The sequence below is a fragment of the Myripristis murdjan genome, chromosome 2 (assembly GCF_902150065.1).
Source record: "Myripristis murdjan chromosome 2, fMyrMur1.1, whole genome shotgun sequence".
NCBI classification, from domain to species: Eukaryota; Metazoa; Chordata; class Actinopteri; order Holocentriformes; family Holocentridae; genus Myripristis; species Myripristis murdjan.
In genome coordinates this window covers 12,012,368-12,033,063 of record NC_043981.1, presented here as the reverse complement: position 1 = coordinate 12,033,063, position 20,696 = coordinate 12,012,368, and the positions used below count along the sequence as shown (strand labels likewise).

At 43.4% G+C, this 20,696-nt stretch overlaps 1 protein-coding gene across 2 annotated transcripts in view; it reads left to right on the top strand.

Moving 5' to 3' along the window:
- The first annotated feature begins 199 nt into the window (after positions 1-199).
- Positions 200-20,696, top strand: part of appa (amyloid beta (A4) precursor protein a) — a 44,378-nt gene continuing 23,881 nt past the window's right edge. The window contains exon 1 of one of the 2 annotated variants that reach the window (XM_030073749.1): positions 200-403. In XM_030073749.1, coding sequence (XP_029929609.1) covers positions 344-403 — 60 coding nt within the window. In that variant the 5' untranslated portion in view covers positions 200-343. The remainder of the gene's footprint in view (positions 404-20,696) is intronic. The other variant, XM_030073740.1, reaches the window with a different exon arrangement.

Here is a 20,696-nt window from a genome sequence, read left to right as displayed (position 1 = left end):
AATAAATAAAAAAAAGGTGTGTGAGAGAAAGATAATGTATTGGTCCCTCTGTGTGCGTGCGCGTGAGATTGAGAGAATGTGTGTGTGTGAGTGAATGGATGTATGAGTGAGAGAGACACTACATGCGTGTGTGTATGTGTGTGTGTGTGTCTCCTCCCCATCCATCCCTAATCCCATTCTGTGCCGCGGTCAGGTGATCCGGCGCTCAGCAGCTGTGCAGCCTCGGTCTCGCTCACCATCAGACAACGGGAGTCAGCGGCGCCGAGCACACACACACATTCACACTCTTTCCCACTACACGGTGAAACGCTGCGTTTAGGACGCCTTGTGACAGCGAAACGACATGGGGGACCGAGTGGCTTTGCTGCTGCTGACTGTGGTGGCCTCGGCTCTGTGTGTCGAGGTAAGAAAAAGCCGTGTTTTTGTGGATATTTTGTTGTATTCGCTCTGTATGTCGCCGTTAGCCGCGTCGAGTTAGCAGCGGTTAGCGAAGGCTAGCCCGGAAGTGAGGCGGTTTAGCCTTCAGAGTAAAGACGAAGAGCGTAGCACAATTGGAAATAATTGTCAAAATATTCAAGGTTTCGTGTAAAGTGAGCAACATGAACGCAACAAAACACATATTTTAACTGTAAACTGCTAATTCCGTTGTCTAAAAGGCGTATTTTGTTTTGTCGTGCGGGGAAAAACTGCCAGTCATTATAATTCACCGTTTAGCCCCATTTATGCTATATGTGCTACACGTCAGTTGTATCTTTATTAACTATTATTCCTCATTAATGTCATTTTAACTTCAGTGTTGGTGGTTTGTACAAGTGGAAAGAAAAAAAAGACATGTCTTCGCTAGTGAGGGTTCTATGTTGAAGGTTGTTACCGGAATTGTGTTTGTTTAATCCGGCTACCTTGACACGAATGGGGAGCAGTTAACGTTATATTTCTACCAAATGAAAGCGATAACTTTGTGTGGATTAAGTAAATCCCGATGAAGTCAGCGACATTTAAAATATTTCCCTTGACTTTTTAACATATATCCCCAGAAACGTAGAGTATAGGCGAGTTTAAAGAGACGATTTAATTTAAATACCCCTGTTGCCACTGAGATGCTCCTCGGTGCTTTTTTTCCCCCTTTTAGTAACTAATTATTTTTGGAACATTTTTGAGACCATTTGACATTGAGGGGGTGTGTGAATAAGCCTCCGCCGCAGTGTTTCTGTTTGGTTTCTGTAAAACAAAAAGATTAGAAACTGGCTTTGTGCTTGATTGTAAAATGCGTTACAAACAAGTTGGGTTTGTCAACAAATGAATCCAAATTTGCAAACACTTGTGAATCATTATTATCATCAATATTGCACGTTAATTTTATGCCAGTTTGTACAAATTTAATCTTGACTCATTATGAATTAATCAAAAGCGTATTGTCTTATTTTCCGTGTCCCGAGGGCTAATTTTAGGGGAGTGGGCGTGTTTGGGAATTAAAATAAGCGTTAGGTATTCCTGTCCCCCATAATAAACACTTAACCTCAGATTCGGGTGTAAATGTGGGGGGAAAAACACCCGTGAAAATGCTAATATCCGTGGGAAAGACAGATTATTAACGCTGTCCAACATATTTCAGTGTGATGGTAGAGAATAGAGAAGTAAGATGGCGGCGGTGCACTGCAGCATTTACCGAGGGGTCGGGAAGCCAACAGGAGCTTTTACTCTAATTTTTTTGCCTTTCAACAGGCAGCCGTCTGTCCTTTCGTCTTGTTATGTGCCATAATATCCCATCATTTGGCTATTTGGCTAAATAAGTTTTTCTTTAATCGCGCTTTACACAATGGAAACGTGAAAGCGTTTGGACCCTGGCTTCACCATAATCACTGCTCATCCATTTTTCAGCAAGGCGTCTTTGCCAAGAATGTAGCTGTGAATGTGCGCTGCAAAAAATAGCCACCTTAACAAGTCGTGTTCTTAGATATTTATGGTCCTAAAAATCTCCAATTGAAGCCAAAAAAAAAAAAAAAAATTATTAAAATTTCAACTGGGCGTGAGAGAGCTGAATTCCAGTGTAAATCAGTCTGGACTATTTTCTTGAATTAAGTGTCATTGTTTGGTAACACTTGTGAGTAACGGGCCCTATTTGTGATCCTGTGTTTCTAGAAAATTCCCCAGGCAAGTGAACACCAATTAGGAAGAGCAAAGTGAAATTATCTCACCCTACAGGTAGAATTTACAACATGTTCTGAGCAAATTAAAGATTTATGGGAGTCATATAAACCCGAGGGACTTGTTCAGATGGACATTTTTTGCAGCGTGGCTTTGTTGTGGGAAAAAAATGACACCTTCCTGTAAGAACCAGTGGCCACTTTGTTGCTGATAAGACCAACAATTGTGGCGGAGCTGCAGCCTTTTCATTCTGTCTGTGGGATTTGTGGCTGTGCTTGTAACAATTATCGCCTCCACATGCATGATAAAGGTGTTACTTAATTGTAACGGGGTCGATGGCACCAAACAATGGCCATTACTCAGCTCGGACCTCTGTTTTTGTAGTCTTCATCATTCCTTGCGAGCCTCTCCCAAGTTTATTTTAAGATGAGTCAGGCTAAATGTATCCTCTGATTCGTTTCTTTTTTTTTTCCTTGCACATTGTAATAGGTGGGTTTACTCATAAAGGAATGTATTTGCTTTGTTATTAATTCATTGTATATTAGTTAAGACTGGATTTACCTGTTATTCATTTACATTGAGACTTCAGAGGTAGAGGTAATGGAATAAAGGAAGTGATACACGGGGCAAGATCAACCCTTGATTGTAAATGAGATTTATCCCTATTGAAATGTTAATTTTGTGAGTGTTTTTTGGTCCAGGTCTAGTTTAACACCGTTGGGATATTCCTCTTACACATACACACACCATACATTCTGCATTGACCTCTAAGCAGGCGGCTTTAGGAAGCTGCTTTTCCTGGTGTGCCCGCCCTCTACATGGAGGCCATAGTGTGGGAGCGTGGGAGTTGGATGCCAGCCTTTGTGTACTTCCCCATCCTTGGGAAATGGCTGTTGGATCAGTGCAGGGAGTCTGTTTGTGTGCATACTGCAGTCTTTCAGCTAGGGGCGGACCGGCCCTCTCCCCTTATTAGTGTGCATTAATGCCATTATGCCTGTTGGTGCTGCCAGTGTTTCTCTCTGGCACCTTCTTCACTGCTCAGGCTGCAGTCCCACTTTGTTTAAAGGGGGGAAAATCCACCCTCAGATGCCCTTTGCGCTGTGATACCGCCATGATGTTCAGGGCAAGTGTTTTTAAAGTGGGTTTTTCCTTCACAGCTGTACCAGTCGCCTTGGTCATTGATCTTAGTTTGCTTCCCCTCTCTCTGCCTGCTTGTCTCTCCTCATCTCAGTAGACCATGCAAGTTGTGGTATGGAAAGGTTGAATGCCCTCTTCATAGTGACAGATGAATGTCTCCAGCTCTCTCCTTCCCCACCACTCTCTTTCATTTTTCCTCCTTTTTCAGCCCTTCTTTCCCAAAGCAATGCATGTAAACGATCGGCTATGAGAATTCCTTGTTTGTACGGCACACATTCTCTGTCTCGGTCATGTCAACAACAACCACAACAGTCCTGTGGTGTTCCCAGTTTGTGTTGCTCCCCTGGACGCCCCTCTCTCTGTCCCGTAGAAAGGAATTCCTGACCTTTTTTATGCTGTTGTTTCTGTTGTCATGGTCGTCGCCCTGCAACAAGGCATGACACTGGCCCTCACTGTCTTTTGGAGCCCCCTTCGCCTCTTTTCTCCTCATCTGCCCAATGAAATCTCAGATGACACACTGGTTGTCCCACTCATCCAGTTGACCTTTGTAACAGCGAAGTACATCATCTGCTCAGTAACTTGGAAAATGTTTAGTCTGCATGTCATCTTTCCACCATCTCTGTTTTTCGGTCTCAGTCTTCCAATCTCGTATCTTCTTCCCTTTGTAATTAAGTACTCTGTTTAAAAAAAAAAAAAAAAAAAAAAAAAGCATAGTGTTTCTACCTTGAATGCAATGGTAGGCATCTGGCGGAGCTGATTTCAGTGCTAACAGGCCAGTGCTCGGCTCAAAGGCCTGCTTTGTGTGCCGCAGCCTGGCCTCTGAATGAGGCAGCATGGATAGATGCCAGAAGATTCGATTAGATCCAGCAAAGCATCTAATAGCATCAGAACAAGTCTGAGAAGCTGCAGCCCCACTCCCAACCAGGGTTAATGTATTTAGAGCGCTTATTTAAGGTTTAAGTCGACTACAAGTGCATTTTTATTCACAGTGGCAGTCTGGAGGAGAAGTTTCAGACGCAGGGAGGTTTCCCACTCTCCTGCAATGTTGTAATGTTGGCTGCTGAGCTGCTCCACTGCAGCAGCACAGGCTTTAAAGTCATGCTGAAATGAAAAATGAGCTTTTCACCTTTTTAGTCAAATCGTGCCCATATCATAAAATATTTTCTTGCACTTTTATAACAAAATTCCATCACATTAACTTGCCGGTTACCTCATGCTGTGCCAGTTGGTGCTTTAAAAAATTTCTGCGAATAATAACAGATTTGTGAACAACCCCACACCTCTGCACCTCCCATCATATGCCACATCCTTTTTGTCCTTAATCTGATATGAGATTGATTTACACTTTTGAAATATTATTCAGCAGGTTATGTCCTGCTCCCATATTGTTTCCTTAGGGCTTACATTGCCACTCAGCCACACTCATTGGGAACACATAATTTTAATGCTTTCTTCATGATTTATACAGTACTTCAATGAGCTGAGCTGTATTAAAGGTTGATTTTTAGGGAGTACGATTGGAGATGGTGTCTCCATTTCCAGGAGAAAATACGACTACATTTAGTGTACAAGATCTTAATACCCAATTACCGTTATGGAGGCGACCCTGACTCCTTTAACATGTCTCCTGAACTTCATATTTCTCTGCTCTTAATGACTGAACCCAATCTAATGGGTGAAATAGATTTGGGATCCTATCTTTCAAGGGAAGGAGGAGGTGGCCCTGGTTTACCACTGACTTAAAGTAACATGGTGATCTCTCAGCCCAGCCTTTCACTTGTTCAATTTGAGAAAAACCCCTCCTACTAGGTAGCGTGATTCATCACTACTGAACTGTTTTTCCATCTGTAAGTATCAGCAGTGCGCCACGAAGACACACTCTTCATTTTGTTGCTGCTGACTAAGCAGCTGTTAGAACAAAATCTGAATAATAAGCCAAGAAAACCAGTTGCCCCAACCTGCGCAATTACTCAGCAGCACCACAGAGCGCATCCAGCTTACACTTCATCAGCGAGGGAGACACACACACACACACACACACACACACATATACACGCAGTTTATTTACTCACCAAGACCTTGTCTCCATCTGAAAGCATTTTCCTGCCACCGTTGTCACGGCGTCTTCATCATAGATGACACGTATCACAGTGAAGGCTGTGGTGTGGCACGCATGCACTGTGGTGTGTGTGTGTGTGTGTGTGTGTGTGTGTGTGTGTGTGACCTTCATTTTGAAGCACAGCCTGGCGTGTCATAATGTGACCAGAGCCAATACAATCAAGCCTTAATCATGGTCTTTGTCAGACAAACACAGCGGAATCAGTGTGTTCATGTGTGTGTATTCGCATGTGTGTATGAATGTATGTGTCTATGCAGTCAGTATGCTGTAGGACAGTAATTCTGCTGTCAAATGTTTGAATTTGTTGTCACATATCCTGACGTGGATGCATACTCTCGCACACGGAGATGGCGACAGTAAGACAGGTTGACTCCGGTTCCCAGACAGGCACTCTCAGGTACTTGAATTAATTATCCAGCCAATCCTGTCGGCTGCACGTGCTCTCTCTGCCGGATCCCAGATGAGCTGTAACAAACCAAAGAAAAAGCTCGCTGCAGCAGAGGCTTCACTCCTGCCTTTGTGCCAGGGAGCGTTTCAACATTTATTTTGGGCAGAGTGCATTAAGGCTGATGTGAAGTGATTCCCCACATTTTAGCTGCTCTTGAAATGTTCCTGTGAAGCAGACCAGAGTGGCCTACTGGACTTTTGCTCCTTTTCGTAAAAAATTTAGTGAAATTTAAGTTGAAAAAAAAAAAAAATCATAGATGGAAATGGTAGGCATATGTCTCGGACATTCTTTGATTTGCCCCCCTTTTTAAAAAGCTGCACTATGATGCAAAACTGCTTAAGGTCGATTGAAGTGATGGTTCTTTATCTTTTATCTTCAATTAAACCAGTGAGTCAGTCCAGTGATGAGAACCCTCAACCTTTTAAATTATGTTCTTATTTTATGTTTTTTGTCAATTCAAACCCAGATTAATTGACTCTTGGTAATTTTTCATGCTGCACCTTGAAGACATTTATAAATTATATTGCACTCTGGGCTCTGCTGGTAAAAATGAAGCTGTGGAAAGACATTAGCACCACCACAGACGCTATCTGAGAGGCCTGCTCATATTACACCTTTGATTAACCAAATGAATCCAGACATTGATTTTTGCAAGGTATTATTTGAAGTTTGAACCTGAATATGGTTATCACTGAAGGAACGTAGGAAAAGCAAAATGAGCAGAGATTGAATCCAGCAATTTAAGAGAGCGTATCATTTGTCTTCACTGGACACAGCGGCTAATTTGGGCTACACATTCTCAGACATTTGAGTTGTTGATTAAAAGGTAGCAAGTAAATACACTATATTACCAAAAGTATTCGCTCACCTGCCTTTACTCATACTATGAACTGAAGTGCCATCCCATTCCTAACCCATAGAGTTCAATATAATGTCGGTCCACCTTTTGCAGCTATTACAGCTTCAACTCCTCTGGGAAGACTGTCCACAAGGTTGAGGAGAGTGTTTATAGGAATTTTTGACCATTCTTCCAAAAGCTCATTGGTGAGGTCACACACTGATGTTGGTCGAGAAGGCCTGGCTCTCAGTCTCCGCTCTAATTCATCCCAAAGGTGTTCTATCGGGTTCAGGTCAGGACTCTGTGCAGGCCAGTCAAGTTCATCCACACCAGACTCTGTCATCCATGTCTTTATGGACCTTGCTTTGTGCACTGGTGCACAGTCATGTTGGAAGAGGAAGGGGCCCGCTCCAAACTGTTCCCACAAGGTTGGGAGCATGGAATTGTCCAAATGTTTTGGTATCCTGAAGCATTCAAAGTTCCTTTCACTGGAACTAAGGGGCCAAGCCCAGCTCCTGAAAAACAACCCCACACCATAATTCCTCCTCCACCAAATTTCACAGTCGGCACAATGCAGTCTGAAATGTACCATTCTCCTGGCAACCTCCAAACCCAGACTCGTCCATCAGATTGCCAGATGGAAAAGCGTGATTCATCACTCCAGAGAATGCGTCTCCACTGCTCTAGAGGCCAGTGGCGGCGTGCTTTACACCATTGCATCCGACGCTTTGCATTGCACTTGGTGATGTGTGGCTTGGCTGCAGCTGCTCGGCCATGGAAACCCATTCCATGAAGCTCTCTGCGTACTGTACTTGGGCTAATCTGAAGGTCACATGAAGTTTGTAGCTCTGTAGCAATTGACTGTGCAGAAAGTCGGCGACCTCTTTGCACTATGCGCTTCAGCATCCGCTGACCCCTCTCCGTCACTTTACGTGGCCTACCACTTCGTGGCTGAGTTGCTGTTGTTCGCAAACGCTTCCATTTTGTTATAATAGAGCTGACAGTTGACTGTGGAATATTTAGGAGCGAGGAAATTTCACAACTGGATTTGTTGCACAGGTGGCATCCTATGACAGTTCCACGCTGGAATTCACTGAGCTCCTGAGAGCGGCCCATTCTTTCACAAATGTCTTGTTTCACAGTCTGCATGCCTGAGTGCTTGATTTTATACACCTGTGGCCAGGCCAAGTGATTAGGACACCTGATTCTGATCATTTGAATGGGTGAGCGAATACTTTTGGTAATATAGTGTATGAGGGCAAAAACATCAACCAGTCAGTGAAAATGAGTAGCAGCACTGTACTAATGTTGTTGAGTTGAATTTTGGCTTTTCAGTCGTCCCTAGTAGTGTCTGCGAGGGCTTAATCTGAATGTGGAGAAAACTGATTTTGACATGAAAACACAAATTCAACAATAATCACATTCAGTCTTAAAGCCCACTGCATTCAATTTAAAATTTTGTGTGGAGATCACCAAATTAGTGTTTTGGATTCAGCAGTGAAATGTGAGCATGACATATTCAAATTGGCACTAATCTCTTTCCATATAAAACCACCAGGGACCCACTTTTCCAAAATCTTCTTCGCCACAAATGAAGGTTAAAAACACTTTCTGGCACCACAAGTGGGTTCAAACTCGTGCTCTCCTTTTCCTCTATTAGTCTTGATTTTTCTCATTTCCAGCAGAGGCACGACATGTTTTCAATATTCTTTTTTCCCCCCTCAAAATGAATGGTCACCAAGGAACCACTTTGCCCACTCTGGCCCTTGCAGATTGCTGTCTCTTCATTGCGAAGATGGAGAATCTTTTTCAGCAGATTTCCTCTTAATGATGAGTTCACCCCCACCTTCTTGCTGCGTATCCCCAAGTGTCCCCTCCCTATGTTGACATGCACACACACACCCAAACCAACCCCCGGGGCTCGTTGTTTTCCAAAGTTGTAAATGACCTCACCCCCTCATCCTCTCATTTCTCTCCCTCATCATGTCTCCATGCACCTTCCTGGGTGTTCAGGGTTGCTATGGCGGTGGAGTCTTCCCCAGGCGCCTGGTGCTCAGACTATAATTAGGCCGCCATGCGATATTGCTGTCACTCTTCCCCCACTGTCCTGCCTTTTCCCTTTTTTTTTTGTTTGTTCCAGGATTCATTCTCTCCTTGGCTTTTTTTTTCATCCCTAACACTGTTTCATTCACATGTTACTGATGTGTTAGACGCCTGGGGTTGAGATTCACGGTTCGGATGATCGGTGTCTGATGAAATCTTCCACTTGGGGAACACACCATCAATTGTTGATGACGGGTTTACTTGGAATTGAAGTGTGAAATTGAAACACTTGTTTGAAATGCCAAGCTTTTGTGTGAGTGTGTGTGTGTGAGTGTGTGTGTTAGAGAGAGAGAGGCGAGTGAAATATATTTGTGTCAAAAAGCGGAAGGGTATTCTTGACTGTAGCCCTGCTATTTCTGGATTTATTTCCTGTTTGGTCTTCTTCATGACGGAGACAGACCTCCTCCATTTCTACAACGCCAGCAGGAGTGATGCAAAATCTGACAAGTGTGTGTGTGTGTGTGTGTGTGTGTCTCCTTGGAGAAGCTGTGAAACTCCCTTATGTTTGAAGTGACAGCATGTTGCAGTCGTGACTTTGTAAGCAAACTGCACATGTGACCTAAATTCCCAATGAGGAAAACTCATACTTTGACACCAAAAATTAAATGTATGACACAGTTAAGGGAGGATCCAGCTTCATTTGCAGATAGGCTGTGAAATTATTTCAAGACCACTACTATGTCTCACCCTCAGGCAGTGACATTTTGCACAAATATTGCATGAAATGTTTCCACTTTTTAGGAATTCAAGCCTGAAATTGGATGGGAGCCCTGATGTTTCTTTTAATCTCGCTGTTATTACTTATTGCCTCCCTTTTTAGCTCATTTCAATGCGATTTAAATATTTTCCTCTTAAAAAAAAAAAAGGAGTACCCTTGGCCAGTAAGCATTAATGAAATGCAGAACAAATCCATCTCAGGTCACTATTTTAGTTATGAAATAGAATCTGCTCATCATTTGAAGCCGATGTATTTGGAGTAATTTATATACATTGAGGGTTTTCATCATAGTAGCTGTGATCAGACCGCTTAAAATAAAAACATGACCTTTTCAAAAGAACAGAACGTGAAGTGGTAGCTCGCTTTTATCAGTGATTGTTCATCTTGGAAATCACCCAAAGGCTTTCCCAGTTTACCTCGCAGCCGTGTTGTGTGTGGAGGCACTGCTGTGAACCTCCACTGTTGATTCCAGTTCTCCACTCCCTTCAGCGCCCGAGGGCTCTGACTCACAGCGTCTCTTAACGTGATGATCCACAGGATTCATGCTTTGTTGGTCTTGCCAACACATGTAGTGATAAGCATTCATTGATTTGGTGTTTTTTTTCACCCAGTGTGGGCGCTGGTCCAGTCTACTAAATAACAAAGGCAGGATAGACCTCAGCGTCTTATATTTCCGCTTTCCCTCTTATGTTTATTCCAAACAAACAGCTATTTCTGCCTTCATGAATAAAACACATCACTTCATGTGCCGCAGAGGATTTTTCCCAGGAGAGAGGGACCAACTCATACGTGTTAGAACAGCGAATATGAAAACCTTTTAACACCCAATTTGATGACTATCAGTCAGAGACAGGAGAAAAATAGACAAGTATTTATATGAGCAAGCTGCACATTATTAAGTATACTGATGTGGGTTAACTATCTAACATTACACCACAATATTGCTTAAGCTACATTTGTCTATTTCATTGCTGTGTAAAGCTGGGCGGTGCAACAGTTGGTCAGTAATTGTGAAATCTGCATTAGTGCACACTTCTGAAGAAAATGCTTCCGATCAAAATGTGTATCTTGTGATTTTCCAGCATGACAGGCATCTTTTGTATTGCATCTTTTGGTTTTGGTCAGTACATAAAGGTGTTTATAATTGTGGAAGGGTGATGGCGTCGCTGCTGAAGCTGAATCATCTTGATGCAAGAGAGGGCTGGGATGGCTGAATATAGCAAGCAATTCAGCTGTCATTCAGGAAGGGGGCTGTTGAAGCATTACCGAATGTGCGTGTGTGGTTTGTATGTGACAACATCGGAAAAAGGAAGTTGTCTAAACAGAAAAAGGATGCAGACAGTACCTTTGAAAAGATTCACACTGGAATTTCTGGGATTTGGGGGGTGTACTGCCAACAGGAAAGATTCAGGGAATTTTCTAAATTCTTTGGGGAAGTCGGGCACAAGTGTCACGCTCAGGAAAACCCTTGCATGCATTTTCTGACTTGTTTTGCACATTGGGTGCCATAGATGGTAAGTTTCAACAGTTTTGTCCATAACAAGTCCAAGTGTTGTTGAACCTAGTCTGCTCATTTATTTATAAAAAATAACAAACCAGGAAGGACATTAACAGGACACAGAAATGTTCTTAGTTATAGAACGCTAGTGAAAAGTTGGGGGATATTACATCGGAGCCATGCTGTGAACACTTACTTTGCAACAGTTTTATGACACAAGATATGAATGTATCTTGTAGTTTAGGCACCAACAACCCACACCCATGTATTTTCGATTTAGAATGTAAGCAAATGTGTGTAATTTCTTGGGAAAACTCCATAGCGCCCAAAAAATAGCAGTCTGATCTGAGCCACCCCTGTTTTTATGGGGTGACCACCCAGTATCCTGCAGTGTAGCGGGCCCCAGATGTTTGGGTACACGTGGCTGTGTGTGTGTGTGTACGCAGGACACCAGAGCACCATCTGTGTGTGGCAGCGATCCATGGCCGAGCAGTGCCCAGCAGGATGTCAGTGTCACGGCCAGTTTAGCAGGCCACTACCAAATGATATCATACACTTCTTCTTCTCTGGCTTAATGTTCACTTTAGAATTTGCACAGCAAAAAAGGAGCATTCAGCAAAGTGTAGACACACACACTCACACACACACACACACACACACACACACACACACACACACACACACACCTGTGCTTCCTCACAAAAGCAAATCAACCTGATGATGAAATTCCCGCTCCCAGGTGGGTTTGGATAGTGGCGTTGCCGAAGGTTGCCATAGTGATGACAAAGAGGTTACAACAGACAGCTCCCTAGGGTTGAGAGCAAGCTCCGTCTCCATGGCGATTATAACCAAGGAAACCAAAAGTCCCTCTATCACGTCTAGACAAATTAAGTGGGCTGAAGTCAGAACTATTTTTTGTAACACACTCCTAATCAGATTTTAAACAGATTTGTCGGCGATGTTAATTCCCGAGTAAAACCCCCCGGAGACAAAGCTTAATCACATTGAATATGAATGAAGATAACTCTTCAAACAAACTTTAATTCTGCTCACAGACTCATTGAAAACTTCTGAAGTTGAAGACTCTGCATGCTCTGAGGAGGGACCGAAAAACAAACGCACATGAAGCCGAGGCTACGGATTTGATTTGTTTCAACTTGTTTGGAATACCAGATGGGTGTGGACATTTCAGATGTCTTGGAAAATATTAATCACAGAGAAGACTACTTAATTACCTTTCTGGGACTCTATGTGAAGCACCCCACCCATTTATACCTTAACGGGCAAAAAGAAGCCATATTATCGGTTGGCAAATGCTCGATGATCCAGGTCTGATTGGAGGAAATGATCTCATCATTGTTTGACCCTTTAAGGCCATAATAAATCAAGGGATCAATACAGTCCTGCCCAGGCCTGACCTAGACCCATTGATTTGAGGTATGCCTGAATGAACCTGCAGCGATTTAATCCTCTTTAATGAAAGCACTCTTGTTTCATCGTAACCCATTTTACCTCGCCTTACCCCTGCTTAAAAACTTGAAGCGCTGCTCAAAAGATTAGTAACTCGCCTTTTTTTTATTTGTTTTTTTTTTTTTTTTTTCACACAAACCAGAGCCACTGTTTTGCCCCGGTTTACTGGATGGAGGCGTTCTTTCCATTTCTTTCATCAGACTCCGGCTCTGTAATTGGACTTTTGGCAGGCAGGGAGTACGAGGGGAAGGGAAGAGGGTCTGGCTGCCCTGTAATCAGTGAAACACACTACCCACTGGATCCGCTTTCCAAACATCAGACGCAGATAGCGTTATATACACACACACACACACAAAACAAACTGGAATAACATTACAAACATGCACACAGCAGTCGGCACACCCACACTCCCACACACATGTACAAACACACACTTTAAGGCCGGTTGAAGATGATCAGAAGGGTTTTAAGTAACAGCAGGTCCTACTTGCCAAGTGATTAGATTGTGTGTGTGTATGCGTGTGCGTGTGTGTGTGTGTGTGAGCATGGGCGTGCCTGCTGCCTCCGCCCTGCACAGGCACAGCTGCCCTGTGCGGGAGTGCCTAGCGTTCTGTCGCCTTGCCAGCCTTATCTAATTCAGCCCTCACGTATCCTGTCGCAACGAAGCAAACGATTTCCCATGGCGATGCATCTTGTAAACAACCTACAGACAGCTGATCCTCTGTTCTACTTAAACACTGCTGATTGACTAATGACTTGGAAAAAGGCAGCATAGCCGCATGGTATCACACCTCAGCCATTACTGCTTAAAGGACATCAAGGATGAACACAATGAAGCAGCGTTTTTTCCCCCATTGTGGTCAGAGAAACGCATGCGTAAACTAGGGCTAAATCCAGACTCATTTTAAAACGCTTATCTGTTGCCACGTTTACACTTGGCATCCTCGACCCATTTTCGAACCCCTAAAAACAGAGACTTTGGGTGGATGTGCTGTTCACCCCATATTAGTTTGAAAACTTTGGGATTGTGTTGTCATCTGGACGGGCGGATACAGAGGTGTTTCAATACGATGACACAGACAAAGCATGGTAAGCCAAAACATTATAGCTAGGCCTACACACACAGCCTTTTTGTGATTTCATCCCTCTTGTGTGGGTACTCTTTTCCTATTACCATGGCTTCCTCTGGCAGTGGATAATACACCCAGCACTGCTCAAATGTCAGCATATTCGATTTGCCACAACTCTCAATTTATGCTTTCTGCCTCCTTGACTGTCTTATTTGTTACTTTCAGTAACAGTTCCACCTCACTGTTGATCCAAGAAAAGAAATCTCTGGTTTTGCTTTTCACCGTTGCTGTTCCTCCTCCAAAGTATATTCTGCAACTGAATAACCAACCTGCAGAGCAGACAATAAGCCTCCTGTTTACACCAGTGAGTGAATGGGCATTTGATATGAGTTTTCAGGTGTGTTGGTATGGGCTGAGTGGAGATTATTTCTAATACGGGGCTAAAATGCTTGTGTGGACACAGACTGTTTTAGTTGAAAAATTGTGTTTTACAGTGTGTTGGTCTGGATGTAGTCCAGTAGTTGCTGTATGTCACACTCCCCAGTCGACGATATCTTGCATGTGGTCTTAAACTGTTAATGAGAGGACTGGACAACAAAGCACAGTCTGTGCTGGTGCTGGTTCGTACCTACATTTGTGTGTGTGTGTGTGTGTGTGTGTGTGTGCCTATGTGTGTGCAGATCTCAAGCGACACATCTCGCTCTCCAGGGATTCTCCCCTAGGGATGAGAGCTGATCTAAGACCAAACTCCCTCCTCCCTGCACACACACACACACACACACACACACATACACACATACACACACACACACACACACACTCACAGAGAGTCCCTATGGCAGGCCTGGGCCACTAAGATAAGACGGTACAATTAATAGCACCGCAGGAACAGCCCCCGCAGGGACACTTCAAAGATTGTATATATGTGTGTGTGTGTGTGTGCGTGCGCGTGTGTGTATGTGTGTGCACGTGTGAATACATTCAAATGTGTATCAGCTTTTGTGTGAGTGAGTAGGGTCATGGTGTGTGCAGAATATTTGCAGAATGTGTATTCATGAGATGTGATTTTTTTTTTTTTTTCTGTGAGAGAGACAGCCCTCTTTCTCTTGTAATGGGAGACTGCTGCGCTTTTCCTGCCTTTTGTCACTGTTGCTGATCACATTGCTGGATGTACCAATTATAAGAGGGTTTCTGTATTTTCACATGTATTTGCACAGTCCTGATTTGATGCTGAGTTTGATTTGATTCCACATCAATTCAGGGAGAGATGTGTCTGGTACATTGCCAATTTTGCACCTTCCAGAGAGTTTTGCTTTGCTTTTGTCCAACATCATCCAGATATCTGCCTCTTTGGGCTTGTTGGCGCTGGCTTAAGGAGGGGAATTCCAGCCATTGTTCATTCATTTGCTCAAAACATGGTAACTCGTCAGCTGATTTCCGCTGGCCAAGAGAAATTAGCAGGGCTAGACGCATGTTGTAAATAAAATCTTAAAAACATGTACTGAAAAAAGCATGGATTAAAAAAAAAAATCAGTGTTGGGATTTTAAGAATTGATATCAGATCATTCAAATGAAGATCATGATAAACTGGAGAAAACAGTATTTTTGCCCAGTCCTAATCGATAACATTGTATGTGCATCCCTTTTCCACACTGACACGATGGAGGGAATAGCAAGACAAATGAGGCCATCACGTCACCAAAACACAACTATGCACAATTTACCTGAAGGCCACAAAGTCAAAAGGCAACCAATCAAAAGGTTTCTCCGGCTGAACATCCTGGCTTGTTGCCAAAAGCTGTGTTTTCTCCCCAGAGTCAAATAAATGAGTCAACAGTGACACAAAGGCTCAGCAGCAGATGTGCCTGTCAGACACATGACGAAGCAAAGACCAGTGCGTGTGTGTGTGTGCGCCCGTGTGTGCGTGTGTGTGCGTATAAGTTTTGCCTAAATGTGATTTGGGGCATGGTTTCCTTCTGTGGAAATAGGTCACCTGTGCAAGATGGGAGCTGTGATTTAGATTACGGTATAACAAATTCACAGTGAACACACAGAGATAGATTTGGGCACAAACACACACACACACACACACACACACATTTTGTGCGTGGACAGTCCACGTGAATGTGCAACTGCGGCAGCGAGTCTGACATCCTCCTCACAAACCTCCTTGGGGCTGCAAACCACTTTATCAAATTGCAGTGGCAAATAATCACTTTAATCGCTTTACCACTACAAACTTTTATGATATTGCATTACATTATTAGATTGTTGTTAGTCTGTGTGTTTGTGTTTTTTGTGTGTGTTTTTTACTTTATTTCATCTGTTTCCCTCGGGGTCAAATGAATCCCATTTCATGCTCAACTTATTATGGACATGCTGAATGCTTTTTCTCGTCTAAAAACACAGCATTTTTGTCCACCTTCACCAACCTGGACGCGGGTGATGTGCAACTTAATCTACTGTGCCCGCTGACCCAACAGCAGCCAGGCAGAAGGCAAAATAAGTCTTTTGTTTGTTTCACGACTTGAGTTTCGTAACACAGCGTGGCCTATTTTTCTGCAAACAGCACACAAAACCACAAAGAGCGACAAAATCCATCCCGGTTTTACTCTGTTTATTGTGTTTATAATGTTTTTGCTCGCCTAGTTTTCTTGATGACAGCCTTTTGGTCTGCCATGCTCATTTTTGGTCACCCAGAGATGTCTGGCGTCAGCTCGCATGATTAATAAAAGCAGCGGGAGGCTGGAAAATATGATGCTATGGATGTATCGCATTTTTGTATTTGCTTTCAGTGGGCATGTACCACACCAAGCAATTTGTGACACGTATCTGCTTTTCATTCACCGATGTCAGCAGCATTTCCACAGCATTTCATCTCGGTTTAATTGAACTATCTCGCCAGAGTCAGCCTCCTTTCCCATGGCTCCTGCCTTGTCCTTTCGGTGATGGCTATCATGGAGGATTGAGACCAAAGGGGGATATTTCTCATGAACAGGCTCCTGTCCTAATCCTCAGTGCCCAGATTACTGCTCCCTCCCTCCCTGCAGGCTGACAGGCTGGCAGGATTGTGAATCAGGACAGAGATGAGGTGCAGAGAGAGGGAGAGAGAGAGGGAGAGAGAGGAGGGATGCTTCATGTCTCCCTCTGTAACGTCTGCCTGCCTCACTTTTCTGCCGATGTCTCTTACGATCAACTTAGATGTCATCAGCCAGAAGAAAAGTAGCACAGTTCACTGGGTTCAAGTGTGTCTACTGTTTCTTTTATGGAAAGTATTTGCAAGGCACTTACTTCTCCATTCAATGCACGATAAGCCTAGTGCAGGAACTGAATGGCTCTTCCTCCACCAGTGAATAGACACACCAGTATAGGTGTGAATGAAGCCTGGCTTTTCTGTTTATCATGAAAATTCACATTGAGCTTTCCTGACAGAAGTGGCAGACGCTCCTCTTTTTGAAACAGGAATTTCTAAATCTTTTCTTCCTCTGCTGCTCTCTCTCTCGGCTTTCCTGTGCCTCTGCTCCCTCCATTCTCTTTTACTGAGCACTTGACCTTCTGCTTGAGCCCGAAGGCTTTTTGTCCAATCCGTCTGTGCTCCAAACCTCGCCCCGTCTCTCGCCATTGTGTTTATTGTTCCTCATCTGGCTTTCTCCTCCCTCCCCTGCCTTCCCCATCATCCTCAGACTCTGATTTATAAGCTTGCGTCGGAGATGTGGCTGCTCCTTCGTCACCCAGCTCCCTACCACCACCTCCACCTCTCAGCAGAAAGACAGAGCGCTGGCGAGATAGCAGTGGAGAGACTGAGAGGCAGGAAGCGAGATTGGCGAGGACTTGATTTATCAGCCAGAGGAGGATGATATAAAGGATTTGAATGTTGGCAAGCGGTTGGCACAGATTTGCCTACCTAGGCCAGAAGCAGAGAGGAAGTTGATTTATCTCTCTTGTTAAGGGACAGGGAAAGGCCAGAGGCTGGTGAGATAAGGTCAAAATAGAAACTGGCCACGCACAAGGCCAGTTAATTAAAAGATAGGGCACATGCGCACATCTATTTAAAGATTATTTTCAAACTTGCCTCTCTCAGTGTGCCTTGGGTTTTACAGTTTAATGAGCAGGATGGGATTTGATCTATGTCCCTAAGTGTTGTTCACTCACAGATGGCAGTGTGGGAATTGAGCGGCAGCCCCCTAAATAACCCGGAGTTGTGCAGATGGCCCCGTGTCAAGACTAATAGCCACCAGCGCTAAGTTGCCATGTGTTTGAGCTGAGGAGGGATGGGGGCAGGAGGGGATTTCACGCCCCCCCTCAGTGCATGTGTGTGTGTGTGTGTTTGTGTGTATGTGAGGGATTTACAGATTTTCGTGCCACTAGGGCTTGTGGCTCAGCATGTTAGCCTGTGAAGGACATGAACTTCTGTAGGTGCCATATCTGACCCATGGAACAGTAACCTGATCTGTGTGTGTGTGTGTGTGTGTGTGTGTGTGTGTAGGGTGCCATTTTTAACACCATTTGACTGCAGTAAATAGTTGGACCTCAAAGAGCATAACATTGCCGTGACAACTGCCTCATTGTATTTACTAAAAAACAGCAAAAATGCAACTGGCAAACTGATCATTGTTTTCAAATTTTATCGTCACATATTGTGTTGCCTGACTGACAATCAAGTCACAGTTAAAGGTATTTTTTTTATATATATGGTTGTATGAGTTTCAGAGTAATGGTGATATTGTAATGTGGACATAATCTCAGGCATCTCCAGGCTGGCCCTGGCTTGGAAGGCAGCAGAAAACAGGTTCCCCTGACAAAAACCAAACAAAACATTTTAAACCACAACAATACACAAAACTGTTTAGTATCCACAACGGGATGCTGTCAGAACACTCCTTACTTTTGAAGAATGCCAGAATTACTTTGCATGAATACTGAGTTTTTATTCTGTGGGTCAACTTGCCCATTAAATGACAAGAACATCAAAACTAAAATGTGTTCCCAGTAGATTAAAGCATGACCTCCTAAGTCAGAAAATGAGATCTTGTGGCAGCTCTAAGGCTAGACTATGTAAGTTAAATGATACACGTCTTAAGTCTGGCAGTTTTTTGCAAGTGCATTTTTATCTGTATCTTTGGGTATAGATAGTTGCATGCTATCAGTCATCATAGTATATGCTAAAAAGTGGTATGGGGCATGATTTTGGTTTCCATGTTTGACCAAATGTGCCTGTCTCCCCAAAACGATTAATTCCTTTAATGGCGGTGTCCTATCAGCTCAGAGGGTAATGAGTTTACCGTGAACTCCCAACACCAGGGGTGTGAATCCACGATTCAGCTCCTGACCTTTATCACCACATCTTCCTGTCTTTCTCATCTCGCCTGATATGCTGCGCCGTGTTAAGTCTGTCTCACAGATTATCCTTACAATATTAATTATCATGGTGGGATTTATTTTGTGACAGTGTCCTTAAAGGTCATGGTAAGCAGAGAAAGAGGCACTTGCATAAAAATACCAGCTGTCACCATAGTTCCAGACTCAGTAGTAGGACTGGACAGTATGGACAAAATAAAATATTGTGACTAAATATTTTAACATTGATGTTGACCATTGGTGTGTTAATAAGATATTTAATACACAAGTCTTCTGTAATAAACAATCACTAGTAATGTGGAGCATGTAGAGGCAGAACAGTAACAATAGTCTCGTAAGTTCAGCAATTTGCATGCCTTTACTGTAATGCAGCCTTTTAAACCAGGATAAGACAACACTTATACCATATCACTATATTTTGAGACAAAATACCAGACGATATCTAGTCACATATCACAATATCAATATCATATTGATCTATCCCCTCGTTGGCCTGCTCATCTTACTTGTTTCCAAGGTTAATAGACTTTTTTTCACAGCAGCCGTATGAAAGGAAACAGCAGGTAAACACAGATGTTACTGATGACGTTAATTAAAGTTCTGTTCCATTTGGGTCTAACAGAGTCATTGTCCTGCTATTGTTCATGTTGGCTCACCAGTGTGACTCTGGTACACTGAAATGGAACGGAGCCTTAATTAACATCATTACTAACAGCTGTGTTTACCTGCTATTTCATGTCAAAATGGCTGCAAGTAAATACACCAAATATGCTGAACAAAAAGAAAACAAATGAATTTGAATTAAAAAGCTGTCTGGAAAGGCTTAGCTTGGGTGGTGGTGTGAGTTACAGTTGTTGTGTAGCTTTCAGGCTTTTTTTTTTTTCCTTCTGTGTGAGCCTCTCGAGACAAAAACAGGTGAGACGGGACAAGACAGAGACACTTGGAGGAGCTCTTCATCCGCCAAGTGTTGCTTCAATCAATACGTGTAAATGGAATATAATGAAAGCCGAGAAAGTTCATCTTACCAATGACGCCAAATACATACCTGCTGGATCGATACGAAGATTTCACAATCTCGGCTTTTAAATTGCATTGAAACGACACCCCCCCACCCACCCTCATTGACCACATATTGGGCGAAGGCGTTTTGCCTTGACAGCTCAGAGAGAATCAAGTCTGGAGGAAAAAGTATGCTCTCCACCTCACAAAACAACATTTGTTTGCCTGCCAGGGCCTTCAAAACCATTAACAAGATTAGGGAGTGCACAATGGCAACAGTCCCCCCCCCCCTCCCTTCTCGCTCCTTCTCTTTCTTCCCCCCTCTTCCCTCCTATTTTGTTCGAGCTCATTTGCCAGTACAATGCAGACATTCAGTGGTTTGTCTGCACCTCCTCTCCTAAGGGAACTTCAACACAAAACCTCCTTATGCAGGCAGACAGCAGTGCACAAACACACACGCACACACACTCGGAAACACAAACACATACACAGGCACAAAGTAACACACAAATTAACACACAAGAATTTATATATTCATGCCGAAGGGGTTACACACTCCCTTGCTCTCTCTCACTCTCTCTCTCTCTCACTCTCTCTCTCACACACACACACACACCCCAACCTGCTCTCATGCTCAGTATGTGCCACTCCAACAGAGACAGATAAACATACATCAATAGATATAGGGTTATATAAACTATATACTGTGCTTGGAAAAACAAGACAAAGGATTGCATAGGAGCATATAGAAACACACCCTTTCCATAAACACTATGAAGGTGTGTATGCCTGC